Below are 25,804 nucleotides of genomic sequence, written 5' to 3'. Positions count from 1 at the left end.
GCCCATTAGGGACAAAACTCTGCCCATGGGGACACAATTCTGCCCATGGGGACACAACTCTGCTCATGGGGGACACTGAACCCTGCCCATAGAGGACACCAAACTCTGCCTGTGTGGGAACTCTGCCTGGGAGGGACACTGAACTCTGCCCATAGGGGACACCAAACCTGCTCGTGGCCACCACGCCTCTCACACCTCCGCTCCTGCCTCCCAGGCCAGCTTTCCTGGGATAACCCACCGGGAGCAGCAGCTCGGGAGCGCTGGGTGTGCCCCCTCCTGCAATCAGTAACTCCAGGCCAAACCTCCTGAGCCCGCACGGGGAGGGGAGGGGTGACCTCAGCCCCACTGGGAATGCTCAGGGATCCCCAAGGGGCATCACCCCAGCCAAAAGGGAAACGTGTCACCCCTGGGAGGGCAGCGCCTCAGCGGTGACCTGGGGGTGCTGGCTGGGCTTGTCCGAGCGGGGACAGGAGGGGACACAAAGGCAGGAGAGGAGAAAAGTGGGGGGAGAAATGCAAGGAAGAGGATCTGGCTTAGAGTGGGGAGAGAGAGAAAGAGAGGGTCCAGCAGCAGAGGAAGGGACCGTGGGACTGGGCTGGGGATGGATGGATGGATGGATGGATGGATGGATGGATGGATGGATGGATGGATGGATGGATGGATGGATGGATGGATGGATGGATGGATGGATGGATGGATGGATGGATGGATGGATGGATGGATGGATGGATGGATGGATGGATGGATGGATGGATGGATGGATGGATGGATGGATGGACCAAAGCTTTCTCCCATCAGTGAGAACAAGGAACACCCCAGGAAGGTGAATCTCATCCCTGCAGTGTGGAGAGGGGCAGCTGGGAGCCCCTTCCCATCCTGGCTGCTGCAGAAACCCCTCAGCTCCTCTGTCCTGGCTCCCCGTCCTGGGCAGGGCAGCACCCCCAGGCCCAGCTCCGTTCCCTTCCAGGCCACTCCTGTGGCAGAACCCGGCTCTGTTCAGTGCGTTCCTGGCCCTGCCCTCTTGTCTTTGCTCCCGTGGCCAGCTCAGGGCCAGCAGGGCCACCAGGAGCCCCCGTGTGCCCGGGGTGTGTTGGCCGCCCCTCGTTCGTGCCAGGCCAGCGCTGTCCCCGCTGCTGCTGCTCTGCTGCCGTGTCCTGGCGGTGACACTCGGCTCTGGATTGTCCCTCAGAGGAGCAGTGAGTGTCACTCGTGCCCTTCCTCTCCGCTCCTCCTGCAGCCGTTCACGTTTTCCAAAGGTCCCAGGCTGGCTGGAATTCCACCCCAGCCCGGCTTAGCCGTGATCTGGGGAGCCACCGGTGAGAAGGGAGGGTAGGCTGGGCTGGGGAAATTTGCTGTCCCTTGAATAAATGTTTTTCTGCTTTCATTCGTCTTTGCAGTTTGTTTGTTTGTTTGTTTGTTTTTTAAACAAGTCCTTATTTTTTTGGTCCATAGGTCTTCCGTGGTCCCGATTTACATCACCCTTAACGCTCAGCTGGGTTATTCCTTCCTATACAACATTCACCAAATTTACAGCAACGGAAAGAAAAGGGAACAAAATGAAACTTTTTCTTTTTCCTTTACAAAGAAAAAAAACCCCAAAGCGCTCAATTTGGCTTTGACTATGCCAGCTACCTAGGGAATGGAAAGTCCTGGAGTGTGGGGAATGTTGTGACCAGGGGCTTTGGAGGGAGGGCTGGACCAGGGTTGATAAATGCACCCAGCCCGTGGTGTCTGGCCACAGGAGGAGTCAGGCCTAGAGGCTGGACCTGCCCCTGGAATGTTCTGGAGGAGCTGGATCCTGGGAGAGCTCCCCCGTTTCCCATCTCCTCGGCAGCCGGGGTGGAACGGGGCAGGGAGGAGCTCTGGGGCAGCCGGGGTCTCCAGAGGTGCCTGGCCTGGGGGTCTCCAGGGCTCCCTGGTGTGGGGCTCTCAGTAGGCCTGGCCCGTCTCCACTGGCAGCAGCCCCAGCACGGCCGAGTGCTCGCCCAGCTTCATGCGGCGCTGCGTGGACAGGCTGACGTTCTTGGCCAGGTAATCCACGGCGGCTGCGGGGGAAAGGGACAGTGAGGACACTCGGTGAGCAGGCCTTCAGCCCTGCAGGGCAGCACCAGGGACATCCTGCTCTCCTTGAGTAAGGATTCAGGGCTGGGCTGGGGCATTCACACACACCAGGGACCTCCTGCTCTCCTTGGGAGGGGATTCAGAGCCGGGATGGGGCATTCACACATACCAAGGACCTCCTGATCTTCTGGGAAGGGCTCAGAGCTGGGATGGGGCTGTCAGGAGCAGGACAGGTCCTGCAGGGCAGCAAGGACAGCCCAGAGCTGTCACACACACCAGGGACGTCCTGCTCTCCTTGGGAGGGGATTCAGAGCTGGGATGGGGCTGTCACACACACCAAGGACCTCCTGATCTTCTGGGAAGGGTTCAGAGTGAGGATGGGACTGTCACACACAGCAGGGACCTCCTGGGCAGTGATTCAGAGCTGGGCTGGGGCTGTCAGGAGCAGGACAGGTCCTGTAGGGCAGCAGGGACAGCCCAGAGCTCTCACACACACCAGGGACCTCCTGCTCTCCTTGGGAAGGGTCTCCGAGCTGGTCTGAGGCTGTCACACACACCAGGGACCTCCTGCTCTCCTTGGGAAGGGTCTCCGAGCTGGTCTGAGGCTGTCACACACACCAGGGACCTCCTGCTCTCCCAGGAAGGGCTCAGAACTGGGCTGGGACTGCCGGGAGCTGCTGTGGGGCTCAGCACAGCCAAGGGGAGGGGAAGCCCACAACTCTCTCTATGAACACCCGAAAGGAGCTGAAACTCCGCATGGAAAAGGGGCGTTCTGAGGGAGCTGCCTGGGGGTTTGGGATAAACCCTCCAGGCTGCCACTCCGGGCGATGCTGCTGGATGTGATTCCAGAGGTTTCGCTGGAGGCTGCCCAGCTCTGGGCTCGCACCTGCCTCGCCCGCTGCTGCGAGCCCTGCCTGCCTCCTCCATCCCACAGAAACCTCTTCCCTCGCTTCCATCCGGGAAGGGAGCGCAGCCCCGGCCCCGAGGGGATGACAGGTCCCGGCTGGCCCGGGGTGAGGGGACAGGGCTGGCACAGGACGGTGACACTGCTCATTAGCCGGGCTTCAGTCAAAGTCCCCCTCCGCGCCTCTAATGGCCCCAATTAGATTAATCAGGAGCTGGCAGGAGCTGCCCGATCGCTGCCAATGAGTAAACAAATCTCAGCCATCAACGTCCTGTCAGCGGCGGGCCCCAGAGGAGCCCCTTCCGCGCACCAATCCTGATTAGACTTGGCAGATCCATTAGAATTCCCTTCACGCTCCCGCGTTCCATCACCGGCATCATTAACGCGGCCCTGGCCTCTGGGAGCGGCGGATCCGCCGGCCCCGCTCCCCGCCGGGCGGGATGCAGCGGGTCTGGAGCGGGAGAGACCCGGGATAACCCAGCGGGAGCGGGAGGAATCCCGGGATAACCCACTGGGAGAGATCCCGGGATAACTCACCGGGAGTGGGAGGAATCCCGGGATAACTCACAGGGAGCGAACCCGGGATAAGCCACCGGGATCGGGAGAGACCCGGGATAACCCACCGGGAGCGATCTCGGGATAACCCAGCGGGAGAGACCCGGGATAACCCACGGGGAGCGGGAGAGATCCCGGGATAACCCACTGGGAGAGATCCCGGGATAACTCACAGGGAACGAACCCGGGATAAGCCACCGGGATCGGGAGAGACCCGGGATAACCCACGGGGAGGGATCGCAGGAAAACCCACCGGGAGCGAACCCGGGATAACCCAGCGGGAGGGATCCCGGATAACCCACCGAGATTAGGAGGAATCCCAGGATAGTCCACTGGGAGCGATCCCGGGATAACTCACCGGGAGCGAACCCGGGATAACCCACCGGGAACGGGAGAGACCCGGGATAACCCACCGGGAGCAGGAGAGACCCGGGATAACCCAGCGGGAGAGACCCGGGATAACCCACGGGGAGCGGGAGAGATCCCGGATAACCCAGCGGGAGAGACCCGGGATAACCCAGCGGGAGAGACCCGGGATAACCCACGGGGAGCAGGAGAGACCCGGATAACCCAGCGGGAACGGGAGAGACCCGGGATAACCCAGCGGGAGCAGCAGCACGCCCGGGAGCGCGGGGGTGTGCTCCCTCCGCCTTGCACGGGGTCCCTCCCCCAGCTCTCATGCAGAACTTTCCCGGATGTTCCGGGGGTTTCACCGCTCCGCTGTGCGGTGTGGCCCTGTCCCCGGTGTCACCCGCGCTGGGTGGCCCTGGGGGAAGGAGCGGGGGGAGCAGGTGGAGCCCACAAAACCCTGGAATGGTCAGGAAGGCTGGAAAAGCCCCATGAGATCATCGAGCCCAGACCTTAGCCCAGCACTGCCCGTCCCAAACGCTGCCTCCGAGCACTGGATCCATTTCTGGGGACAACCCCAGGGCTGGCATCTCCCCTGGAAGCCCTGAGCCCCTTTCCATGCAGGAATTTCCCCCCAAATCCAACCTGAGCCTCCCTCGGTGCTGTTTGAGGCTTTTGTCCAGTCCCGTTCCCTGCGAGCAGAGCCCGACCTCCCCCAGCTCCAACCCCCGGCCAGGCTGGGAGCTCGGTGGCAATTCCATCCTCCCAAAAAACCCCAAACATTCCCTGCTGTGCCCGTGGGAGGAACCCAGAGGCACCAGGGGATGCCAGGTCAGAAATCAGGGATGGGGTTTGTTGGTTTAACGGGACAGAAGCCAAAATAAACCCAGAAATTTACAGAAGGTGTTTGTCTGTTTGTTTTGTTTAAGTGAGAGGGAAAGTGAGGCTGGGTTTGTTTGTGTAAAACTGGGAAAAAGGAGAAGTGAGAGGAGAGGGATTCTCTGATTCCCAAATCCTGGGGTTGTCCCGTTACACAGAGCCTGTTCCAACCCCATAACCGCCATTCCCATAATATAATTTGTATAATGAAATTATAAAATTTATATAATTTATATAATATAATATAGATACTATAATAATTTAATATACTATATGATATAATACAGTATATATAATATAGAATGTGTAATATATAATATGTAATATATAATATAGTATATACTATAATATATAATATATAATATATAATATATAATATATAATATATAATATGTTATATATTATATATTAAATATTATATATTATATATTATATGGTATATTATATAATATATATTGTATATTATATATAACATTAATTTTTAATATAATATATATTATATTATAGATATATATAACATTGTATATATACCATGATATTATATAATTTATATTAATGATATACCACTAATTACATGATATTAAATACACCATGACATTATAAATAATCCAAATGATACTTTGTGTTATGCAATTAATGTATTTCATCACCTAAAAATAGTTTTTGATGCTCTTGTGCCGCATCAGAGAGGGAAGGAGCACCTGATCTGAATAAATGACCCCGCGGGGTCACCTCACGCCGACGGGCGTTAAAACTGAATTTGAAGGGAAGTGAAGAACCCAAAAAAAAGGAGGAGGAACTGGAATTATCTGCGAAGCACAGCAGGCACCGGGAAAGGCAGGAAAACATGTCCTTATTCCAAGGTCAACTGCACGTGAGGGGCTGCTCGGGGCAGCGCTAATTACCGAGAGCTCGTCACCACCGGGGTGACAGAAACGGGCGCGGGGGGCCCGGGGAACGACACAAACCGTGCGAGCACAGATCCCTGCAGCAAAGCCAGACAAACGCTCCTTTCTCCTTCCCCCTCTCCGCCGAGCGCTGCTCGCCCCCTTATTTTATTTTTTACACACATGGGTGTGACTAACGCCTCGCCCAAGGGAATCTTTATTGGAAATACATGGTATCGGAATTTGTTTAAGATTTTTATCAATAGCACGTGTGTCCAGCCCCGCATCCAGAAGCGAGGGGAAGGTCGGGGGGTCACAGATCAAACTCCCGACAAACAAAAAGGGGCGGGGCGGGGGGGCCGCTATTGATCCCGTCTGCCGCCACAGCCGGTTCTCATTGAGGCCGCGCGTTAAGGACATTAAAGGGCTGTGACAGAGCGGGGCCGGAGCCGCGGCCGAGGGAGGAGAGGTCACCGAGGACACGCTGCGGGCAGCCCGCAGGAAGAGGATGCACCTTTAACCCTCGCGGGTCAGCGGCGCTGCGAGCGCCCCGCGGCCGCGGCAACGCGGCAGGTGACAACGGCCCGGCCGAGGGGGCTGTGCCTGTCACCCTGCTGGGGTGTCCTTGTCACCCTGCTGGAGTGTCCTTGTCACCCTGCTGGGGTGTGCCTGTCACCCTGCTGGGGTGTCCTTGTCACCCTGCTGGAGTGTCCTTGCCACCCTGCCGGGGTGTGCCGGTCACCCGGCTGGGGTGTGCTTGTTACCTGGCTAGGGTGTCCCTGTCACCCTGCCGGGCTGTCCCTGTCACCCCTGGCCAGGACAGCACCCCCTGACCAGGCTGTCCCTGTCACCCACAAGGGACAACCAGGTTGTTCCCGTCACCCGGCCAGAACAGCACCCCATACCCGGGGTGTCCCTGTCACTTCCAGCCAGGCTGTTGCTGTCACCCAGCAGGGACAACACCCGGGCCAGGCTGTCCCTGTCCAAGGGCAGCTCAGGTTTCCAAGCCCAGCTCTCCCACACCCTGGTGACAAACGCGTTCTGCAGGAAGAGCTCTCAGCCTGGGGAGGGCAGGGCAGGCTCAGCTCAGCTCGGCTTTACAAAGCCCAGCTTTCCCCCGCCAGCCCCGCTGGTTTTGGGGAAGGAGAAGGCGCTGGGAGCTGCCCTTTGCTGGCAGAAAACTTCACCCGAAACATTTCCCTGGGGGCTTTTGATTCGCAACCCACGAGCGGACTTCACTTCCAGCAGGACAAACCTCCAGGGGTCTCCCACCCAAAAAAGGCACAATTTGGGTGCATAAATCCAACCCCCGCTCCCTGCCCAGCTCCTGCCCTTGCCGGGAAGGGGGAATCGCTCCCAGCACTTACTCTGGCCGTACTGGCCGTACTGGTAGCCGGCCACGGGATCCACGCTGTAGCTGGTGGTGCTGTAGGTGGGGGGACAGTAGGACTGCGAGGTCGGCAGGCTCTCCACGGACTTGATGGAGTCGCTGCGCTGGCTGCAGCTGGCCGAGATGGAGTTGGTGCTGTCCAGGCCGCCGTGGAGGGGAGAGATGGAGAAATCGGCCTGGGGCTGAGGCGGGACCCCGCTGGGGTTGCTCAGGATGCTCATCACCTGCAGAGACACCGAGGCACGGTCAGGGGCCGGCCGGGAGGGAAACGGCCCCGAAAACGGCCCAAAATCAGCCCCAAAAGCGGCTCCCAAAACAGCCCCAAAACGGCCCCAAAACGGCCCCCGAAAACAGCCCCAAAAGCAGCTCCCAAAACAGCCCCCAAAACGGCCCCGAAAACGGCCCCAATAACGGCCCCGAAAGCGTCCCCGAAAGCGGCTCCCAAAACGGCCCCAAAAACGGCCCTTGAAAACGGCCCCAAAAGCGCCCCCAAAACGGCCCCGAAAACGGCCCCAGAAACGGCCCCGAAAAACGGCCCCAATAACAGCCCCAAAAGCGGCCCCAAAAGCAGCTCCCAAAACAGCCCCAAAACGGTCCCCAAAACGGCCCCAAAAACGGCCCCGAAAACGACACCTAAAACGGCCCCGAAAATAACGCTTTGGGATGGACAGCGCCCACACGGGAGAGCCGAGCTCTGCTCCCCCAAACCCAAACCCACTACTTCCCCGCATCCCAGTCTCGTTGCCCCCATTCCTGCCTCATTCCCCCCATCCCTGGCTTTTCCCCCCATCCCAGACTCATTCCTCAGAACTCCCCTCGGAGCCCTGAACAGGGAAAATGCAACAATTCCCCTGAGCCCACTCGGGTTTTTGGGGATATTTTGCTGCCCTGCCAGGGATGAGCAGAGGGGTCACGGAAAACCAGGAGAAAAATCCCGATTTTCTCAAAGGGACAGTGAGGGAAAAAAATCTTCCCGTTCTTGGGAAGTCAGGTTTGCAAAGGTCCTCGAGCAAAGCAGGTCAAACCCTCTCTGCTTTTGATGCAGCTTCAGGGGCTGAAACGTCCGAGGTCTCTTTGGCCCCAAAAGTTAAAGGGTAACGGGTCCTGGTCCGGCTCCTTTCAGTGCTCCGGTGGAAAATCTAATTGAATTTGCACACAAAAAATCTTCCTGCTTTGAGACCTGAACCAGATGAACTAATTGGGTTTTTGTTGGTGTTTTTTTTTTTTTTTTTCCTCCATTTTTTTTTTTTTAGCAGAAATGCCAGATTTGTTCCCGGGGCTGAGCTGGGGGTGAGGCTCTGCCCTTCACACGGGGACCCGCTCCCGCCAGGGATCAGCACAATTTCCCCGGGGTGATTCCGAGCTAAGGGTGGAAAGGGTTGGCAGGGGAAGGGCCGGGGGTTCCTGAATCCTCTCGGTCGTGTCGGGGCTGGGGCGGGGGGAGCGGGGACAGGGGACGGTCACCTCGGGGGGCCCGGCCGGCGCTCAGATGCCGAGCGGCTCCAAATCTCCGAATTTAGCATAACCTTATTGACATCAATTAAAGTGGCAAATTGGAAATATTTGGAGCCTGGCAAGTGGTAAAATGAGCCCTTTATCCGCCAGCAGCGGCCTGGTGAGCTTTTGTGCCTGCGCTGCATTCTCGCCGAGGACACTTGGGGGGGTTTATGGGGCCGAGGTTCCCCTTCCTGCTCACCCCGACACCTTCCCGGCCCCTCCTCCGCGCCCCAGCGGGCTCCGGGGTGAATGCCCAGCCACGAGCTGGCCTCTGCTTTCTAAAGCATCTCCTCCTCCCCCCGGAAGGGCTCGGCAGAGCTGCAAAGACGCTTTGCCTGCATGGAAAATCCCCTCCCGGCTCCGCTCCGCGAGGGCAGCTCGGCAGCGGGGGGTGGAGGGGGTTGGGTAAAACCCTGGAAAATCCATCTAACCCCGAGCGCGGCGCTGGGCTGGGGCACGGGAGCGAGGTTTGAGCCAGGGAAGGGCTCATTCCCCCCACCCATGGCTCGTCCCCCCCGTCCCAAGCTTTTCCCCCCTATCTCTGGCTCGTTCCCCCCAGTCCGGGTTCTTCTTCCCCCATCCCTGGCTCTTCTTCCCCCCATCCCTGGCTCATTTTCCGTCATCCCTCATTTTCCCCCGTCTCTGGCCTGTTCTCCCCATCCCTGACTCGTTCCCCCCATTCCAGGCTCATTCTCCCCCATCCCAGAGTCGTTCCCCCCCATCCCAGTCTCATTCCCCCCCATCCCAGGCTCGTTCCCCCTATCCATGGCCCCTTGCCCCCCATCCAGGGCTCGTTCCCCCCCAACCCTCGGACTCATTCCCCCCATCCCAGGCTCTTTCCTCCCATCCCTAGCTCATTCCTCCCCCCATCCTGGGCTCGTTTCCCCCCATCCCAGTCTCCTTCCCCCCCATCCCTGGCTCATTCCCCCAAGTCCCAGGCTCATTGTTCCCCATCCCAGTCTCGTTCCCCCTTGCCCCAGGCTTGTTATCCCCCATCCATTGCTCATTCCCCCCCCCATCCCGAGCTCTTTCTCCCCTATCTCTGGCTCCTTCCCCCAACCCTGGCTCATTCCCCCTATCCCTGGCTCATTCACCCCCATCCCTGGCTCGTTCCCCCATCCCTACTCCCATCCATGTCTCGTTCCTCCCCAGCCTTGGCTCATTCCCCCCCCAACCCAGGCTCATTCCTCCCCATCCCTGGCTGGTTCCCTCCTATCCCTGGCTCGTTCCCCTCAATCCAGGGATCTTTTCCCCACATCCCTGGCTCGTTGCCCTCATCTATGGTTCATTCCTTCCATCCCGGGCTCCTTCCCCCATCCCTGCCTCATTCCCCCCATTCCAGTCTCATTTCCCCCCATCCATTGCTCATTCCCCCCATCCCGAGCTCGTTATCCCCCATCCATTGCTCATTCCCCCCATCCTGGCTCCTTATCCCCGCCATCCATTGCTCATTCCCCCATCCCCCTTCCCTGCCTCACTGACCCCTCCTCCCTCCTCCTCCAGGCTTTCCACCCTGCACCGAGCTCAGACCCCTCTGCTGCTCCCCCGAAGTTAAACTCAGGCTCAGCTGCCCCCACACCGAGCTCAGCCGAGCCTCGATCGAGTTTAGCAGAGCCGGGATCGGCTCTCCCGAGCCTCGGGCAGGGATTAAACCCCGAGGTGCGGCCATGCGAATGTTCAGCCCTAAAAACCTCCCCGTGGGGCTCCCCAGCCCAAGGACCGGGGCTGAAGAGGGGAAAGTGCATTTAACACCCAGGAGGGCGGGTTAATCCAGGCCTGGGGTGCTGAGCTGGCCTGGGGGTGCCACACGGACCCCCCCAGGCTCTGCAGAGTGGGGAAATCACAGAAGGGCAGCCCGGGGGCTCTCCCAGCTGCAGAGTTATTTGCGGGCTCTCTCCTAAAGCCCACAAACCGATGTGGTTCAGCCCCAATCCCCTGGGTTCACGGAGAGCTCCAGGCTGCAGGAGCTGGGGCTGTGCCCTGAGGGACACGCAGGACCCTCACACAGAGCCCCGGGCACGGCTGGAGTGAATCCGCGATCAGAATCCGCTGCTTAAAACAACAAACGCGCGGAAAACGTGGACACGGGGGCTGTGAGTTATTTCTGGAAGCTCTGCCCGCTCTCCTCGCCCTCGCTGAGCTGTCCAGGCCCGGCAGCGCTGCCCAGCCCAGCCCCGCAGGTGCGCAGGGGATTTCAGGCACCGCTCAGGGCGCTGCGGGGTTTGTGCTGCTCCGCTCCCGCCCGGCCCCAGCTGCTCCTGATTACCCCGAGAAAAGAACCCGAGGCTCCCCAAGGCGGGGAGAGCCACATTAACACTTCCTCTTAGGAAAAAAAAAAGGGGGATGTAAAGCAAGGCTGGCAAATGAAACCCAGATTCACACTCCAAATTCAGGCGGCGGGGCAGATGCTTCCACAAATCCCGCGAAAAAAAAAAGGAATTGGCTTTAATTGGTGGGAATCAGGAGCGGTGCCTGAGCTCAGCTCTGCCCCTGGGGCCTCTCCAGGCCGGCCTTGGCTCCAGCAGCCCCGGACTGGGAGATCTCCCTGGTCCCTGCTTCCCCTCGGGATCCCTGCAGGGACACTGCCCTGCCGAGGGACAGCTCAGGGGGATGAATTTCCCTCTGGGAATCCATCAGGACACCGGGATTCGCTCCCAGCCCTGCAGAGCTCTCGGTCCCTGCTCCCCCTCCAGGATCCCTGCAGGGACACTGCCCCACCGAGGGACAGCTCAGCGGGGTGAATTTCCCTCTGGGAATCCATCAGGACACCGGGATTTTCTCCCAGCCCTGTTCCAATTCCTGTTCTCCCCGTGGGATCCCTGCAGGGACACTGCCCTGCCAAGGGACAGCTCAGCCTGAAAGGGAACAGGAAGGGCTGAATTTCCCTCTGGGAATCCACCAGGACACCAGGATTCCCTCCCACCCCTGTGAGTTCCCTGGAACCTCTGCAGGGACACTGCCCTGCCGAGGGACAGCTCAGGGGCTGAATTTCCCCCTGGGAATCCATCAGGACACCAGGATTCGCTCCCAGCCCTGTGGAATTCCAATTCCTGCTCTCCCTGCAGGATCCTTGCAGGAATATTGCCCTGCCGAGGGACAGCTCAGCCCAGCCCGAAGGGGACAGGAAAGGCTGGATTTCCCTCTTGCATTCCACAGGGGAACATCGGGACACCAGGATTCAGTCCCATGGCTGCAGAGTTCCCAATTCCTGCTCCCCTCGGGAACCCTGCACGTTCCCCTGCTGAGAGACAGCTCAGGGGACCGAATTTCCCTCTGGGAATCCATCAGGACACCGGGACTCGCTCCCAGCCCTGTTCCAATTCCTGTTCTCCCTGTGGGATCCCTGCAGGGACACTGGCCCTACCGAGGGACAGCTCAGGGGGATGAATTTCCCTCTGGGAATCCATCAGGACACCGGGATTCACTCCCATCCCTGTGAGTTCCCTGGAACTTCTGCAGGGACACTGCCCCACCGAGGGACAGCTCAGGGGGATGAATTTCCCCCTGGGAATCCATCACGATGCCGGGATTTTCTCCCAGCCCTGTGGAATTCCAATTCCTGCTCTCCCTGCAGGATCCTTGCAGGGATATTGCCCTGACGACAGACAGCTCGGCCCGACCCGAAGGGGGACAGGAAGGGCTGAATTTCCCTCTGGGAATCCATCAGGACATCAGGATTCACTCCCAGCCTCTGTGGAATTCCAATTCCTGCTTTCCCTGCGGGATCCCTGCAGGGACACTGCCCCGCCGAGGGACAGCTCAGGGGGATGAATTTCCCTCTGGGAACCCATCATGACACCGGGATTCCCTCCCAGCCCTGCTGGGATGGGGAATGGCTGCCTCTGGGACCAGGGATTCATCCCAGCCGGATGTTCCCAGGGATTTGGGGTGGCCAAGGGGACCCTGGCAGCTCAGCTGAGCCCCCAAACTCTCCAGTCCATCTCCAAGAACGCTGACCAGGGGAAGCCCCTTGGACAGGCTGAAGGGAATTTGGGGCTGGGATTCCTCTTCCTGGATGGGCTGAGGGGGATTTGGGGCTGAGAATCTTCTTCCCAGACAGGCTGAGGGGGATCTGGGGTGGAGAAGCCCCTTCCTGGACAGACTGAGAAGAATTTGGGGCCGGGAAGCCCCTGCCCTTCCTGGACACGCTGAGGGGGATTTGGGGTGAGAATTCCCTTCCAGCCAGGCTGAGGGGGATTTGGGCTGAGAATTCCCTTCCTGGATGGGCTGAGAAGAATTTGGGGCCAAGAATTCCCTTCCAGGACAGGCTGAGGGGGATTTGGGGCTGAGAATTCCCTTCCTGGATGGGCTGAGGGGGATTTGGAGCTGAGAATTCCCTTCCAGGACAGTTTGGGGTGATTCCTTCCTGGACGGGCTGAGGGATTTGGGGTTCCCTTCCTGGATGGGCTGAGGGGGATTTGGGGCTGAGAATTCCCTTCCTGGACAGGCTGAGGGGGATTTGGGGCTGATGATTCCCTTCCTGGACATGCTGAGGGGGATTTGGGGTGAGAATTCCCTTCCTGGACAGGCTGAGGGGGATTTGGGGTGAGAATTCCCTTCCTGGATGGGCTGAGGGGGATTTGGGGCTGATAATTCCCTTCCAGGACAGGCTGAGGGGGATTTGGGGCTGAGAATTCCCTTCCAGGACAGGCTGAGGGGGATTTGGGGCCAAGAATTCCCTTCCTGGACAGGCTGAGGGGGATTTGGGGCTGAGAATTCCCTTCCCGGACAGGCTGAGGGGGATTTGGGGCTGAGAATTCCCTTCCAGGACAGGCTGAGGGGGATTTGGGGCTGAGCTCGACGGCTGAGCCGGCACAGCTTCCAGGCTGAGGGGGTGGGGCTGAGCCTGAGCTGTGCACAGGGGAAGCGAAGAGAGGGCCCTTTCCCAGCCCAGGACACGAAGGGCTTTGGAATATTGAGAGGTTCCCATTCCCTTTTCCACCCAGCACAGCAAACCCTGCAGAGCCTCCCGGGCCCGCGTCCCCAGCCTTCTCCTCCCAGCTGCAGAAACTCATTTTCCAGGCCACTTTTGAACTCTGGATCCCCTCCTCAAGAATGCAAAGTCCTTCTCCCTTCCCTCCCTGACCTTGCTGCCTTCTAATTTATGACTTCTTGGTGCATTATCGTCCCTGACTAAAAATCAATGCCCGCTCCACATCTGCCGGGCTTTATCTGCAGCGGGATCTGCTCGCTGTCCGTCAGCGGGACTGACAGCAGGACTCCCATCGTCATCCTCTCCCTTCCCCTGGCCCAAATCCATCCTTGGGCTCGCATTTAGGGCTGAGTCTTGCCTGAGGCCTCATCCCTGTCTTTCCTGGGGTAGGGATGAGCGGGGAGAGCTCCTGGCGTGTGGGGCTGGCGCACAAAGACCCTCCTGGATGAAAGCAGCAGCTCCCCCCTCACCTCCTGCCGCTGCTCCCTCCCTCCCCACCCTCCTCAGCAGCTCCCCCCGGGACGTTTCGTCGCTCTCTCCCCTGCTATAAAAGGAGGGGAGTTAAAAAAATGTAATTAATTCCCTCCATCTCTGAGCTGGCCCTCGGGGCCTGTGGCCGCTGAAGCCGCAGCGGGGGAAATGTGCACCCTTTATGATAAAGGAGCGGCTCTGGGGAGGGAAGCGCAATTAGGGCCTTCCAGCTGGGCAGTCAGGAGCTGCTTTTGGGGCGCAGGGGGCCGCGGGGGACCCGAGTGATGGGGACAGATAACACAGGGACAAGGGCAGGGCAGCAGCCGGGTCTGCTGCCAGCCTGGCCCTGGCAGAGCCGGGGATGCTCCGTGGTGGCTGCTGAGAGCCACAGGACAGCCCCAGAGTGACCACGGCTCCTGCTCTGTGGGACAGCCCCAGAGTGACCACGGCTCCCTTCACCCTGGGACAGCCCCAGAGTGACCACGGCTCCTTCACCCTGGGACAGCCCCAGAATGACCACGGCTCCTTCACTGTGGGACATCCTGGAGTGACCACGGCTCCTTCACCCTGGGACATCCTGGAGTGACCACAGCTCCTTCACCCTGGGACAGCCCCAGAGTGACCACGGCTCCTTCACCTGACAGCCCCGGCACTTACGACACCCCAGAGTACCACGGCTCCCTGGGACAGCCCCACCCACATCCTGGAGCCTCCTTCACCCTCAGTCCACACCTCCCTGACAGCCCACCCTGGACGCCCCAGGACCACCACCTGACACCCCAGTACCACGCTCCAACTGACTCCTGGAGACCACGCTCCTTCCCTGGACATCCTGAGTGACCACAGCTCCTTCACCCTGGGACAGCCCCAGAGTGACCACGGCTCCTTCACCCTGGGACATCCTGGAGTGACACCTCACCCCTGGGACCAGAGTGACCATGGCTCCTCCACCGTGGGACATCCTGGAGTGACCACGGCTCCTTCACCATGGGACAGCCCCGGAGTGACCACAGCTCCTGCCCTAAAACATCCCCAGAGTGACCACAGCTCCTTCCCTGTGGGATATCCTGGAGTGACCACAGCTCCTTCCCTGTGGGACATCTCCAGAATGACCACAGCTCCTGCCCTAAAACATCCCCAGAGTGACCACAGCTCCTTCACTGTGGGACAACCCCAGAGTGACAACACCTCCTTCCCTATGGAATATCCTGGAGTGACCACAGCCCCTGCCCTGTGGGACATCCTGGAGTGACCACAGCCCCTGCCCTCTGGGACATCCTGGAGTGACCACAGCCCCTGTCCTACAGGACATCCCCAGAGTGACCACAGCTCCTTCCCTGTGGGACATCCCCAGAGTGACCACAGCTCCTGCCTTGTCCCGGAAGCTCCCCAGGATCCCCAGATGATCCCTGTCAGCTCCTGGACACATCCAGGGACATCCAGGGACACATCCAGGGACACATCCAGGGACACATCCAGGGACACATCCAGGGACACATCCAGGCGACACCTAGGGACACATCCATGGCCACACCTAGGGACATCCATGGACACACCTAGGGACATCCATAGACATATCCAGGGACACATCTGGGAACACACCTAGGGACATCCAGGGACACACCAGGGACACATCTAGGGACACATCTGGGGACACACCAGGGACACGCCAGGGGCACACCCAGGGAAACATGTGGGGACACACCAGGGACACCCCGAAAGGGCTCCTGGCACTGTGATTCCTGGGGCTGTGGTGCTGCTCTCCCGGGAATGGGGACAAATGGGGACAATCCTCCCTGGCTGGCAATGAATGGGATCCGTTGCACTTTTTGGGGCCACACCAGGCAAGGAGCCCCAGGAAATTCCCTGCAGGGGAGGCTGAAATCTCTCCTGGGCTGTTCCCACCTCCCTTCCCCAGGCACAGCAAACCCTCCTGCCGGGAAACCGGCTGGATCCCTGGGATTTAGGGAGGACAAAACTCTCCCAGCTCCTCCTGGGGGAGCTCCTGGGGTCCCCTCCACCCCCGGCTGCTCCAGCCCCTCTCCAGGTCGTGCCCTGCCCTCCCAGGCAGTTTTGGGGGGACCCAGCTCCATCCTGCCCATCTTTCCCTCTCACCCTGCTCGTGGCAGAAGGAAAAACCCTTCCCCACATTAAAGCTTTTTGATCTCGGTGGATTCATTTCCACTTGGCGGGAAGAGGAAGAGTCGATTATTCCACACATACATTAAATGGGAACAAAATGAAGAGGTGACTGTAGGACGGCTGAAAGCCGAAGAAAGAGTTAGGAGGAGATAAATACACTTTCCCCAAAGATCTCCACTTGAAAGGAGGATAAATATATGCAAATATGCCCCTAGGTAGGACTAAAATGACTTGTGTAGCAATCGCTAACACTGCACTCACAAAACCAAGCAATTAATTTCGAATATTTTCTAAATCACCGCAGCCAGCTGAGCTGGATCCCAGCATTCCAAACCCAGCACCCCCTAAATTTGCTTTGCAGATCCAGAGGGTGCTTCACCCTTCCTGCACTGGGAAAATCCCTGATCCTGTCACTGCAGCCCCGTGCGTGCAGCGGCACCGCCAGGCAGGGTTTGGAGCAAAGTGGAGCCCTTAGGTGGGGTTTGGGTGCTCCTGAGGTGCTCTGGGGTTTGGGTGCTCTTGAGGACCCTGCAGGTGTTTCCCAAGCCCAACGATTCCCTTCGGGGTGACCTCGCTGACGCCGAGCTCAGCCCTGCCTCTCTCGGGTGTGATCAGAGCCTCCACTTGGATTTTGGGGGATTCAAGGTTGGCAAACCCAGGGCTGATCCTTGGCCTTGTCCCCCTGGGTGTTCATCCCCCCTCCAGGAGCAAGGGGAGCACTGGAGGAGCCCCCACAACCCCACGGCTCCTCCTGATCCGGGCTGGCTCCAGAGCTGCTGCTGGGGAGCTGCTTCACCCTTCCTGCACCGGGAAAATCCCTGATCCTCTCACTGCAGCCCTGTGCATGCAGCGGCACCGCCAGGCAGGGTTTGGAGCAAAGTGGAGCCCTGAGGTGGAGTTTGGGTGCTCCTGAGGTGCTCTGGGGTTTGGGTGCTCTTGAGGACCCTGCAGGTGTTTCCCAAGCCCAACGATTCCCTTCGGGGTGACCTTGCTGATGTTGAGCTCAGCCCTGCCTCTCTGGGGTGTGATCGAAGCCTCCACTTGGATTTTGGGGGATTCAAGGTTGGCAAACCCAGGGCTGATCCCTAGCCTTGTCCCCCTGGGTGTTCATCTCCCTTCCAGGAGCAAGGGGAGCAGTGGAGGAGCCCCCACAGCTCCTCCTGATTCAGGCCAGCTCCAGAGCTGCTGCTGCAAAATCCCAGTTTCCTACCCCAAATCTCATCTGGAAAACAAGCGGAGAGCTGGGAACAGAACACGACGTGCCTGAATCCCGCATTTCCTGCACCCCCAGGACACCAGAGTGGCCCCAAACAGCAACCAAGCAAGCCCGGCCCCACAGCGGCGCTTCCCGCGGCTCCGGAGCCCCGAGGGACGCTCGGGCACCGCGGGGACGGGCTGGGGACACGGCAGGTGACATGGAGATGAGCGCCCTACAATGGCCCTGCTCACTGGATGGATGGGAAGCCGCCCCACACCGACGATGGAGAGGTGCCGGGGGTGGGATGGAGCCGGGGATGCGATGGAGCTGCGGGGGCTGCGAGGCACGAGGAGGAGGAGGAGGAGGAGGTGGGAGGTTGTTACCTGATTGTTCAGGGCTATGGTGAGGTTCCAGCGGGAGCACTGCATCTTGTTTTGGGCACCCTGCTTCTGTAGGGATGTACAAATCACAGACAAGGTCTGAGAAAGGCGCTGAGCTGCGCGCAAAGGGCTCGGCCCGAGGGGAGCGGGGCGGCTGCTCCGGGAGAGAGCGGCGGGGACCCCACGAGGGAATCGGGAATCGGGAGCACCGCGGGGTCAAACGTCCCCTGAGGGCTCCGAGAAATCCCACGGGAGAAGTGGGACAGGGAGGGGAAGAGCGGGAATTGCATTAAAATCTGCTTGGTGTGGGGACATGGCACAGTCCCTGCCTTGGGACACGAAACTCTGCTCTGGGACACCAAAATCTGCCTTGGGACACCAAAATCTGCTCTGGGACACCAAAATCTGCTTTGGGACACCAAACTCTGCTCACAAACATGAGACACAGTCCCTGCCTTGGGACACCAAACTCTGCTCTGGAACACCAAACTCCACTCAGAAACATGAGGCAGTCTCTGGCTTTGGGACACCAAACTCTGCCTTGGGACACCAAAATCTGCTCTTGGACACCAGACTCTGCTCACAAACATGAGCCACGGGCCCTGTCCTTAGGACACCAAACTCTGTGGCAGCAGCTCTCTCTGGCCATAGAAACACAACTTTCCCAAACGTCGTTCTGGGAAAATCTGTGAGAAGATCAGAGAAAAGAATTATAAACAATTCTTATCTTAACCTGCTGCACCTGGTGTTGTGAACATGTGGAATGTGTTATGGAGATTTGTTTACCAAAGGGTGGTTTCTTAATTAGCCAATGGTGATGATGTTTTAATTAAAGGATCAATTAGGTCCACCTGCAGCAAATTAGGGTATAAAAAGCAATGGGTTTCTTCATAAAGAGAAATTAGCCTTCTGTGAATGTCTTGAGAGTCTCTGTCACTTGTCACCTGGTCTGGACCCCATTACAATGACAAAACTCTGCTCTGGGACACCGAAATCTGCTCTGAAATACAGGCCATGGTCCCTGGCTTTAGGACACCAAACTCTGCTTTGGGACACCAAAATCTGCTCTGAAATGCAAGCCATCCTTGGGACACCAAACTCTGCTTTGGGACACCAATCTTTGCTCCTAAACACGAGCCATGGTCCCTGGCTTTGCTCTGGGACACCAATCTCTGCTCTGGGATGCCAAACTCTGCTCCAAAACATGAGCCACAGTCCCTGACTTGGGACACCAAACTCTGCTCCAGAACACCAGCCGTGGTCCTCGGGTTGGGACACCAAACTCTGCTTTGGGGCACAAAACTCTGCTCTGGGACACCAAAATCTGCTCTGGGACACCAAAACTCTGCTCAAAAACATGGGCCAAAGTCCCTGACTTGGGACACCAAACTCTGCTCCAAAACACCAGCCATGGTCCTCGGGTTGGGACACCAAACTCTGCTCTGAAACACAAAACTTTGCTCAAAAACATGAGCCACAGTCCCTGACTTGGGACACCAGACTCAGCTTTGGGACACCAAACTCTGCTCCCAAACTTCAGCCATGGTCCTTGGCTTTGGGACACCAAACTCTGCTTTGGGACACCAATCTCTGCTCTGAGATGCCAAACTTTGCTCAAAACCATAAGCCATTGTTCCTGACTTGGGACACCAAACTCTGCTCTGGGACACCGAAATCTGCTCTGAGACACAAAAATCTGCTCAAAAACATGAGCCGAAGTCCCTGATTTGGGACACCAGGCTCTACTTTGGGACATCAAATTCTGCTCCCAAATTTGAGCCATGGTCCCTGGCTTTGGGACACCAGACTCTGCTCTGGAACACCAAAATATGCTCTCAAACACAAAACTCTGCTCAAAAACATGGGCCATTGTTCCCGACTTGGGACACCAAACTCTGCTCCAGAACACCAAAATCTGCTCTGAGACACAAAAATCTACTCAAAAACATGAGCCAAAGTCCTTGATTTGGGACACCAGGCTCTACTTTGGGACACCAAACTCTGCTCCCAAACTTGAGCCATGGTCCTTGGGTTGGGACACCAAACTCTGCTTTGGGACATAAAACTCTGCTCTGGGACACCAAAATCTGCCGTGGGACACCAGACTCAGCTCTGGGACACCAATCTCCACTCTGGGATGCCAAACTTTGCTCAAAAACACAAGCTATTGTTGCTGACTTGGGACACCAAACTCAGCTTTGGGACACCAAACTCTGCTCCTAAACATGAGCCATGGTCCTTGGCTTTGGGATAACAGACTCTGCTTTGGGACATAAAACTCTGCTCTAGGACACCAAAATCTGCCGTGGGACACCAGACTGAGCTCTGGGACACCAAACCCTGCTATTCCCTGGAGAATTTCCCTGATTTCCTCGGGATCCTGAGATATTTGATAGAGAAAACCCAGGATGGAGCCCAAGCTGCCCTGATGTGCTGCTCAGCATGATGATAGAGGGATAAAATGTTTCTAAAATCGTGGTATATTCAGGGGAGTTAGAAAGAAAGTTAGGCGTAGTAGGCCTTGGGAAATGTTAGGCCTTGTGTTTGCTGGATCATGCAAAACTGCACCTGTGTAACCAGTATATGATAAACGATATAATTGTTAGATGTGATGACTGATTAGTAATTAGATATAATTATTGTTTAATCATAAAAAGAATCATGAGAAACTATGCTCAAGGGTTTGAGGGGGATCACGAGAAACCCATGCTTGGCTGAAATCAATGTATACAATAGAACGATGTAAGTTTAATAATTAATATGTAAGTTATATAACGATATAATATAAAACATGTTCATCTTGAATCCATGGCGGGTCAGATTTGGCTCTGTGCACCCCTGACACCCAGAGCTCTTCAATAAAAGCACCTGCATAGAATCATTCCGTGATTATGTGTTCCTGAATGCTAACAAGCAAACGGAGCAGCCCCAGCCTCCCGATTTTTGAGTCACCACGAGCAAACTGCATCCTGGTGCTGCTTCCACCCTCTGCATGTTTAACCTCACATTTCTCAGTGAATATTTCTTAAGGGAGAAATTTTCTGGGTGGGAAAATCCCCCTGGTGGAATGGGAAGCGTCTCTGGGACGCTTCACCCCGAGTATCCGGGGCAGGAACACGAATCCTTGCTCGTGGAATTTTGGGACAAAGTCGCCTGGGAGAGAAAGGAGGAAGGCAGAACCATGGAAAACAGGAATTCCCAAACACTTCCAGACCAATGGAAGGACTCGGGGTAGATTTGGGGTTGGGAATGGGTCGGGCTTGTGGCTTTTTTTCTGCATTTTTGGGTCCATTTTTGGGTAAGCTCAGACCCGCTGTGGGAAGGAGGAGCTCTGGGGGCTTGGTAAGGGATACAAAATGCCAAGAAAGGAACAAACACACCCAAGGTTCTCCGTAAAACAGCCCAAAACCTGTGGCACTGAGGGGTCTCAGCAAATTCCAGCTGCTTTAGGAACTTCTCTTATTCCTCTGACAAAGTCAGACCCAAACAAATCCACGGCAAGGTCTCCTCTTCCCCTCCTCCCCTGCCCCTCCTCTCCCTCGCTCCATTCCCAATCCCGATCCCGGCAGTGCAGCCCCCGGGCCCCCTGATGGAGCTTCCAAAGGAGATTTCCTGGGATGCTCTGGGCCCGGGGAGTGCGGGGGAGCCTCTGCCAGCGCCAAAGGAGCTGCACCACAAAGAATCCCCCGCGGGGCTCCCGGCCCCGGGCGAGGCTGCTCCGTGTGCTGATAGCCCTGTGGGCTCGTTCCCCGTGGGCTGATAGCTCGGTGAGCTGATAGTTCCGTGTGCTGATAGCCCTGTGGGCTGAATGATACCCTCGTGGGATCATTGATAGCCCCGTGGGCTGATAGCTCGGTGAGCTGATAGTTCCGTGTGCTGATAGCCCCGGGGGCTCATTGATAGCCCTGTGCACTGATTGATACCCCAGCCCTGCCCCAGCTCTGCTCCGGGCTCTCCACGCTGATAGTGATGCCTCAGGATTTTAGTTTTTATATTTTCCACGTATTTGTGACCCTGCAGTTCTTTGGTGTGTAACTCCAAACTCCATACACAGTGTGAGCTGCTGTTCTCCCGTTTGGGGCAGACACAGCAATTCCTCTCCAGGCCTGGCACTCAAGGACACCTCACTGCCTCAGGATTTCATATATTCATTTAATATATTCTTTATTATTTGTAATATTTGCAGTTTGTAATTTGTAATATAACCCTGCAGTTCTTTAGTGCAGAACTCCAAACCCCACACGCAGTGCCAGCTGCTGCTCTCCCGTTTGGGGCACACACAGCAATTCCTCTCCAGGCCTGGCACTCAAGGACACCTCACTGCCTCAGGCCCCAGAGATTAAACAAAAGGGAGCTGGGGGAGCAAACTTGGGGTGAATGACTTCATTAGCTGAAGCTGGAATTGGAGGATTAACCCCCAATATGCAAATGGACCAAAGTTACGCAAGTGCGACCCGTGACCTCACAAAACTCACAAAACCCCGTGACCCGTGGTCCATTTTTGGGTGCAGCCCCTGGGGTGCTTTGTCTGCCCAAGATGTACCCTTCAGTAAATACAAGCGCTTTTTATTCCCTTAATTTCATTCCCTTAGTTCTATTCCCTTAATTTCATTCCCTTAATTCTATTCCCTTCATTTTGTCTGGCTCTGTTTTTAGGTAGCCCCAAACGGCATCAATACCCCAGCCCTGCCCGGGGCTCCTCTCTGCCTGCCCCGCTCTCTCTCTGATCTATCGAGGGCTGTAATCAGTTAAGCCCGGCTTAAGCGCGGTGTAAGAGACCCCGCTCGGGCCGGCCGTGCCCGCGGGGCTCCCGGAGAGGTCACGGCGGTGAAACGGCGCTGCTGGGCCCGGCAAGTGCGGCGGGGACCGAGCACCGAGCAGCCCGAGGAGAGGCAAAACCAGCGGCGCCGAGCTCCCTGCTCGCTCCTGCTCGCTCTCTGCTCGCTCCCTGCTCGCTCCCTGCTCGCTCCCTGCTCGCTCCCTGCTCGCTCCCTGCTCTCTCCCTTTCCCCATTCCCGGCGGTTTTTGGGGAGGGTTTCTCTTCCCAAAGCCTGAGCAGGATCCCGGCAGCGCCTCGGCTCCGGGTGGGTTTTCTGGGGCTGCCACGGGGCTTGGATTTTTAAAGTCAGGGTCTCTTTTTCCTTCACCCAAAGGAAAATCCCAGCTCCCGAATCCAAGGAAACGCCGCGCCCAGCCCTGCAGTCTCGCCCTCTCTGCTCCTGCGGTTTCAGGAGCTGCTGAAACACCAGCAAACGTGAGCCTCCAAAGCCTCCCAGAAAAGCGGGAATCGGAGATGAAGGAGCTGCATCCACCGCGGGATCCTTAAAAGGGATCGTTAAAATCCCTTCCAAAAACCCTGCAGGCACGAGCCCTGAGGAATACCCAGAATTTGCGGGGTTTTCTCCTTCCAAGAGCAGCCCTGACACACCCTGGCCTGGTCACCCGCTCCTAAATTCTCCCTGAAGGATCCCAAATCCCCTCCCGGCTGCAGAAGGATCCCAAATCCCCTCTGGGCTGATGTAGGATCCCAAATCCCTTCTGGGCTGCAGAAGGATCCCAAATCCCCTCTCGGCTGATGTAGGATCCCAAATCCCCTCCCAGCTGCTGAAGGATCCCAAATCCCTTCCTGGCTGCTGAAGGACCCCAAATCCCCTCTAGGCTGCAGAAGCGTCCGTCCCTGGTGGATGCAGCGGGGAAGGAGGCGGGCTCGGCGCTGAAATCCCGGCTGAAGGAGCTCCGATGTTCCAGCTCCCCACCTCCCCTGCCCCTGGCCGGGCTGTTCCCTTCTCTCCAGGAAGGCCCATTCCCGGGATGCTGCAGGGAAAAGGAGCCCTTTGTGTGCCCCGTTTGCCGCTGCTCCCGCCGTGCCGGGTCCCAACAGCCCCGAGTCCATCCTGAGAGAGCCCCAGGGAATCTCTGGGCAGGACCGGCACCCCGCGAGGCGATTTCTGAAACCCCAGAGCTCATCCCTGCCCCCCAGACGGGAGAAACCCGGCACCATTCGCTTCCCTCACCCCAAACTCCACCTGGCCCTAATCCCAAACTCGGGGATCCGAGCACTCCCGGCTGACCGAGCACTGCCCCACCAGGAATCGCCGATTTTGGGAATAAAACCCGGCGGGGTTGATTAGAAGCGGCGCAGGCACACAAAGAGCAGAACAGAACCTTCCCCCGCAGCGCTGGGGAAGGCCCAGGGTTTCGGGTTTGGATCCGATCCCTCCCCGGCGCCTCCAGCTCTCCCAAAGCCGCTCGGGTGCAGTTTTCCTGCCCAGCTCGAGGTGCTGATTCCAGCAGGGGATGGGATTAATCCCTCCCCGGGTATCTCGGCTCTGCCGTGCCCGGGCTGGCCGCGCAAACCCCGCGCAATTCCCGGTGATTCTTTATTTGTGTGCTCATCACAAACAGGGGAAGCCTCGGAACAGAGAGGGGAGAAAAGCAGGAGCTCCCGGGTTAACGCCTCACTCGCCGCCCTTCCCGCTCCTTTGCGGGCACAATTTGGATTTTTGGCCACCCAACGAATGAAAATATCTTTTAGAATGACAGAGCAAAGCCACCACGGAGCGATGTGGATCATCAGACCGACAAAACGCCTCTTTTTTAAACCTTTTTTTTTTTTTTTTTCCTCACGGACGCCATCGATGGCCTGGAGCCAGGAGCTGTTTTTGAGGGGAAGAAGATGCCCTGATGGAAGGCGGGCAGAGCTCAGCCTGTGCCAGGGCTCTGCCTCACTGAAATCCAACCTTTTCCAAGGAAAACAGCCCCGCATCCACCGCGCGGGACCCGCAGCGCATCCCTCGCCCTGCCGCACCAACGCGACCACTTCATTCCTTAACCCCACAACTCCCGGCCTAGCCACGAGGTTTTTATGAGAATATCTCGGTGCAAAACCTGCAAAAAGCGGCAAATCCTCGCTCCGTGCCCGTCCTGGCTGCGGTGCCAGGGGCAGGAGCGCGGCTGCCGCTCCCCCGGCGGCTCGAGCGGAGTTTTGGAGCATCTCCTGCCGCAGAAGTTTAAAAGCACACAAGGCTCTGCCGATCCCGAGATAACCGCTGGGAAAGGGATTAGAGATACTTAGCGGAGGAGAGGGAAGACTCAGGAAGGGCTGATCATTTCCAAGATATGACTATTTAAACATAATGATTGCATAAATTTAATTAATGCATTTTCATGCCGCAAATGGCCGTTTTGTAATTAATGTATCTGGCCTCGCTAAGCATGGGAGATCACATCTCCCGCCCCCTCCCCTCGCGAGCCCCCCTCCGCCTCCCGTTTAATGAAAGACAGAGAGCAGATGACAGAAACAATTTGTCAGCCCGCGCGGGTGTCAGATGCCTAATTGGTTGCGCTGAGTTAGTGGGAAGTGAAGGGGGAGAGGGTCGGGGCTGGGGGGGCTCCTTTCCCTCTTTATGCCCAGCTCCGGGCCGGGTGTCCGCGCCGGGGGCGGGGGGAGCGAGGGGCGAAAGTGTTTCGTGTTAATTGATGGCGATTAGGACGCAGATTGGCTGTGGCAGGCGCTGGGCAGTGACAAGCGGGGGACACAGCGCACAGCTGGCACATGTCACCGCTGCCGGCAGCAGGACAGCGCCCGCGCTCCCGGCCCGCCTGCTCGCTCCCGTCTCGATCCCGTCTCGATCTTATCCCGCTTCCATCTCGCTTCATCCCGATTCCAGATCCCATCCCGATCCCATCTCGATCCCACCCCGCTTTCATCCCGATCCCAATCCCATCCCTCTCTATCCCAAGCCCATCCCGCTCCCGTCTCGATCCTACCCCGATCCCATCCCGCTTCATCCCGACCCCAGATCCCATCCCGATCTTATCTCGATCCCATCTCGATCCCATTCTGCTCCCATCCCAATCCCGATCCCATCCCTCTCTATCCCGCTCCCATCCCGTTTTCATCCTGATCCTATCTCGATCCTACCTCGATCCCATCCTACTCCCAGCCCGCTTTCATCCCGATCCCACCCCTCTCTATCCCACTCCGATCCCGATCCCATCCTGCTCCCATCCCTCTCTATCCCACCCCGATCCCGATCCCATCCTGCTCCCATCCCTCTCTATCCCACCCCAATCCCACCCTGCTCCCATCCCTCTCTATCCCACCCCAATCCCGCCTTCATCCCGCTCCCATCCCAATCCCACCCCTCTCTATCCCA

The 25,804-nt window shown here is 57.7% G+C and overlaps 1 protein-coding gene across 4 annotated transcripts in view; it reads right to left on the bottom strand.

The window, feature by feature from the left end:
* Positions 1 to 653: 653 nt before the first annotated feature.
* PAX7 (paired box 7) overlaps positions 654 to 25,804 on the bottom strand; it is a 145,360-nt gene continuing 120,209 nt past the window's right edge. For all 4 annotated transcript variants that reach the window (XM_030963870.1, XM_030963872.1, XM_030963871.1 and 1 more), the window contains exons 9-10: positions 7,002 to 7,248; positions 654 to 2,045 (exon numbers count right to left, since the gene is read on the bottom strand). In XM_030963870.1, coding sequence (XP_030819730.1) covers positions 1,930 to 2,045; positions 7,002 to 7,248 — 363 coding nt within the window. In that variant the 3' untranslated portion in view covers positions 654 to 1,929. The remainder of the gene's footprint in view (positions 2,046 to 7,001; positions 7,249 to 25,804) is intronic.

This window comes from Camarhynchus parvulus, chromosome 21, assembly GCF_901933205.1.
Source record: "Camarhynchus parvulus chromosome 21, STF_HiC, whole genome shotgun sequence".
Taxonomy (NCBI): Eukaryota; Metazoa; Chordata; class Aves; order Passeriformes; family Thraupidae; genus Camarhynchus; species Camarhynchus parvulus.
This window is presented reverse-complemented; position numbering and strand designations above follow the sequence as displayed.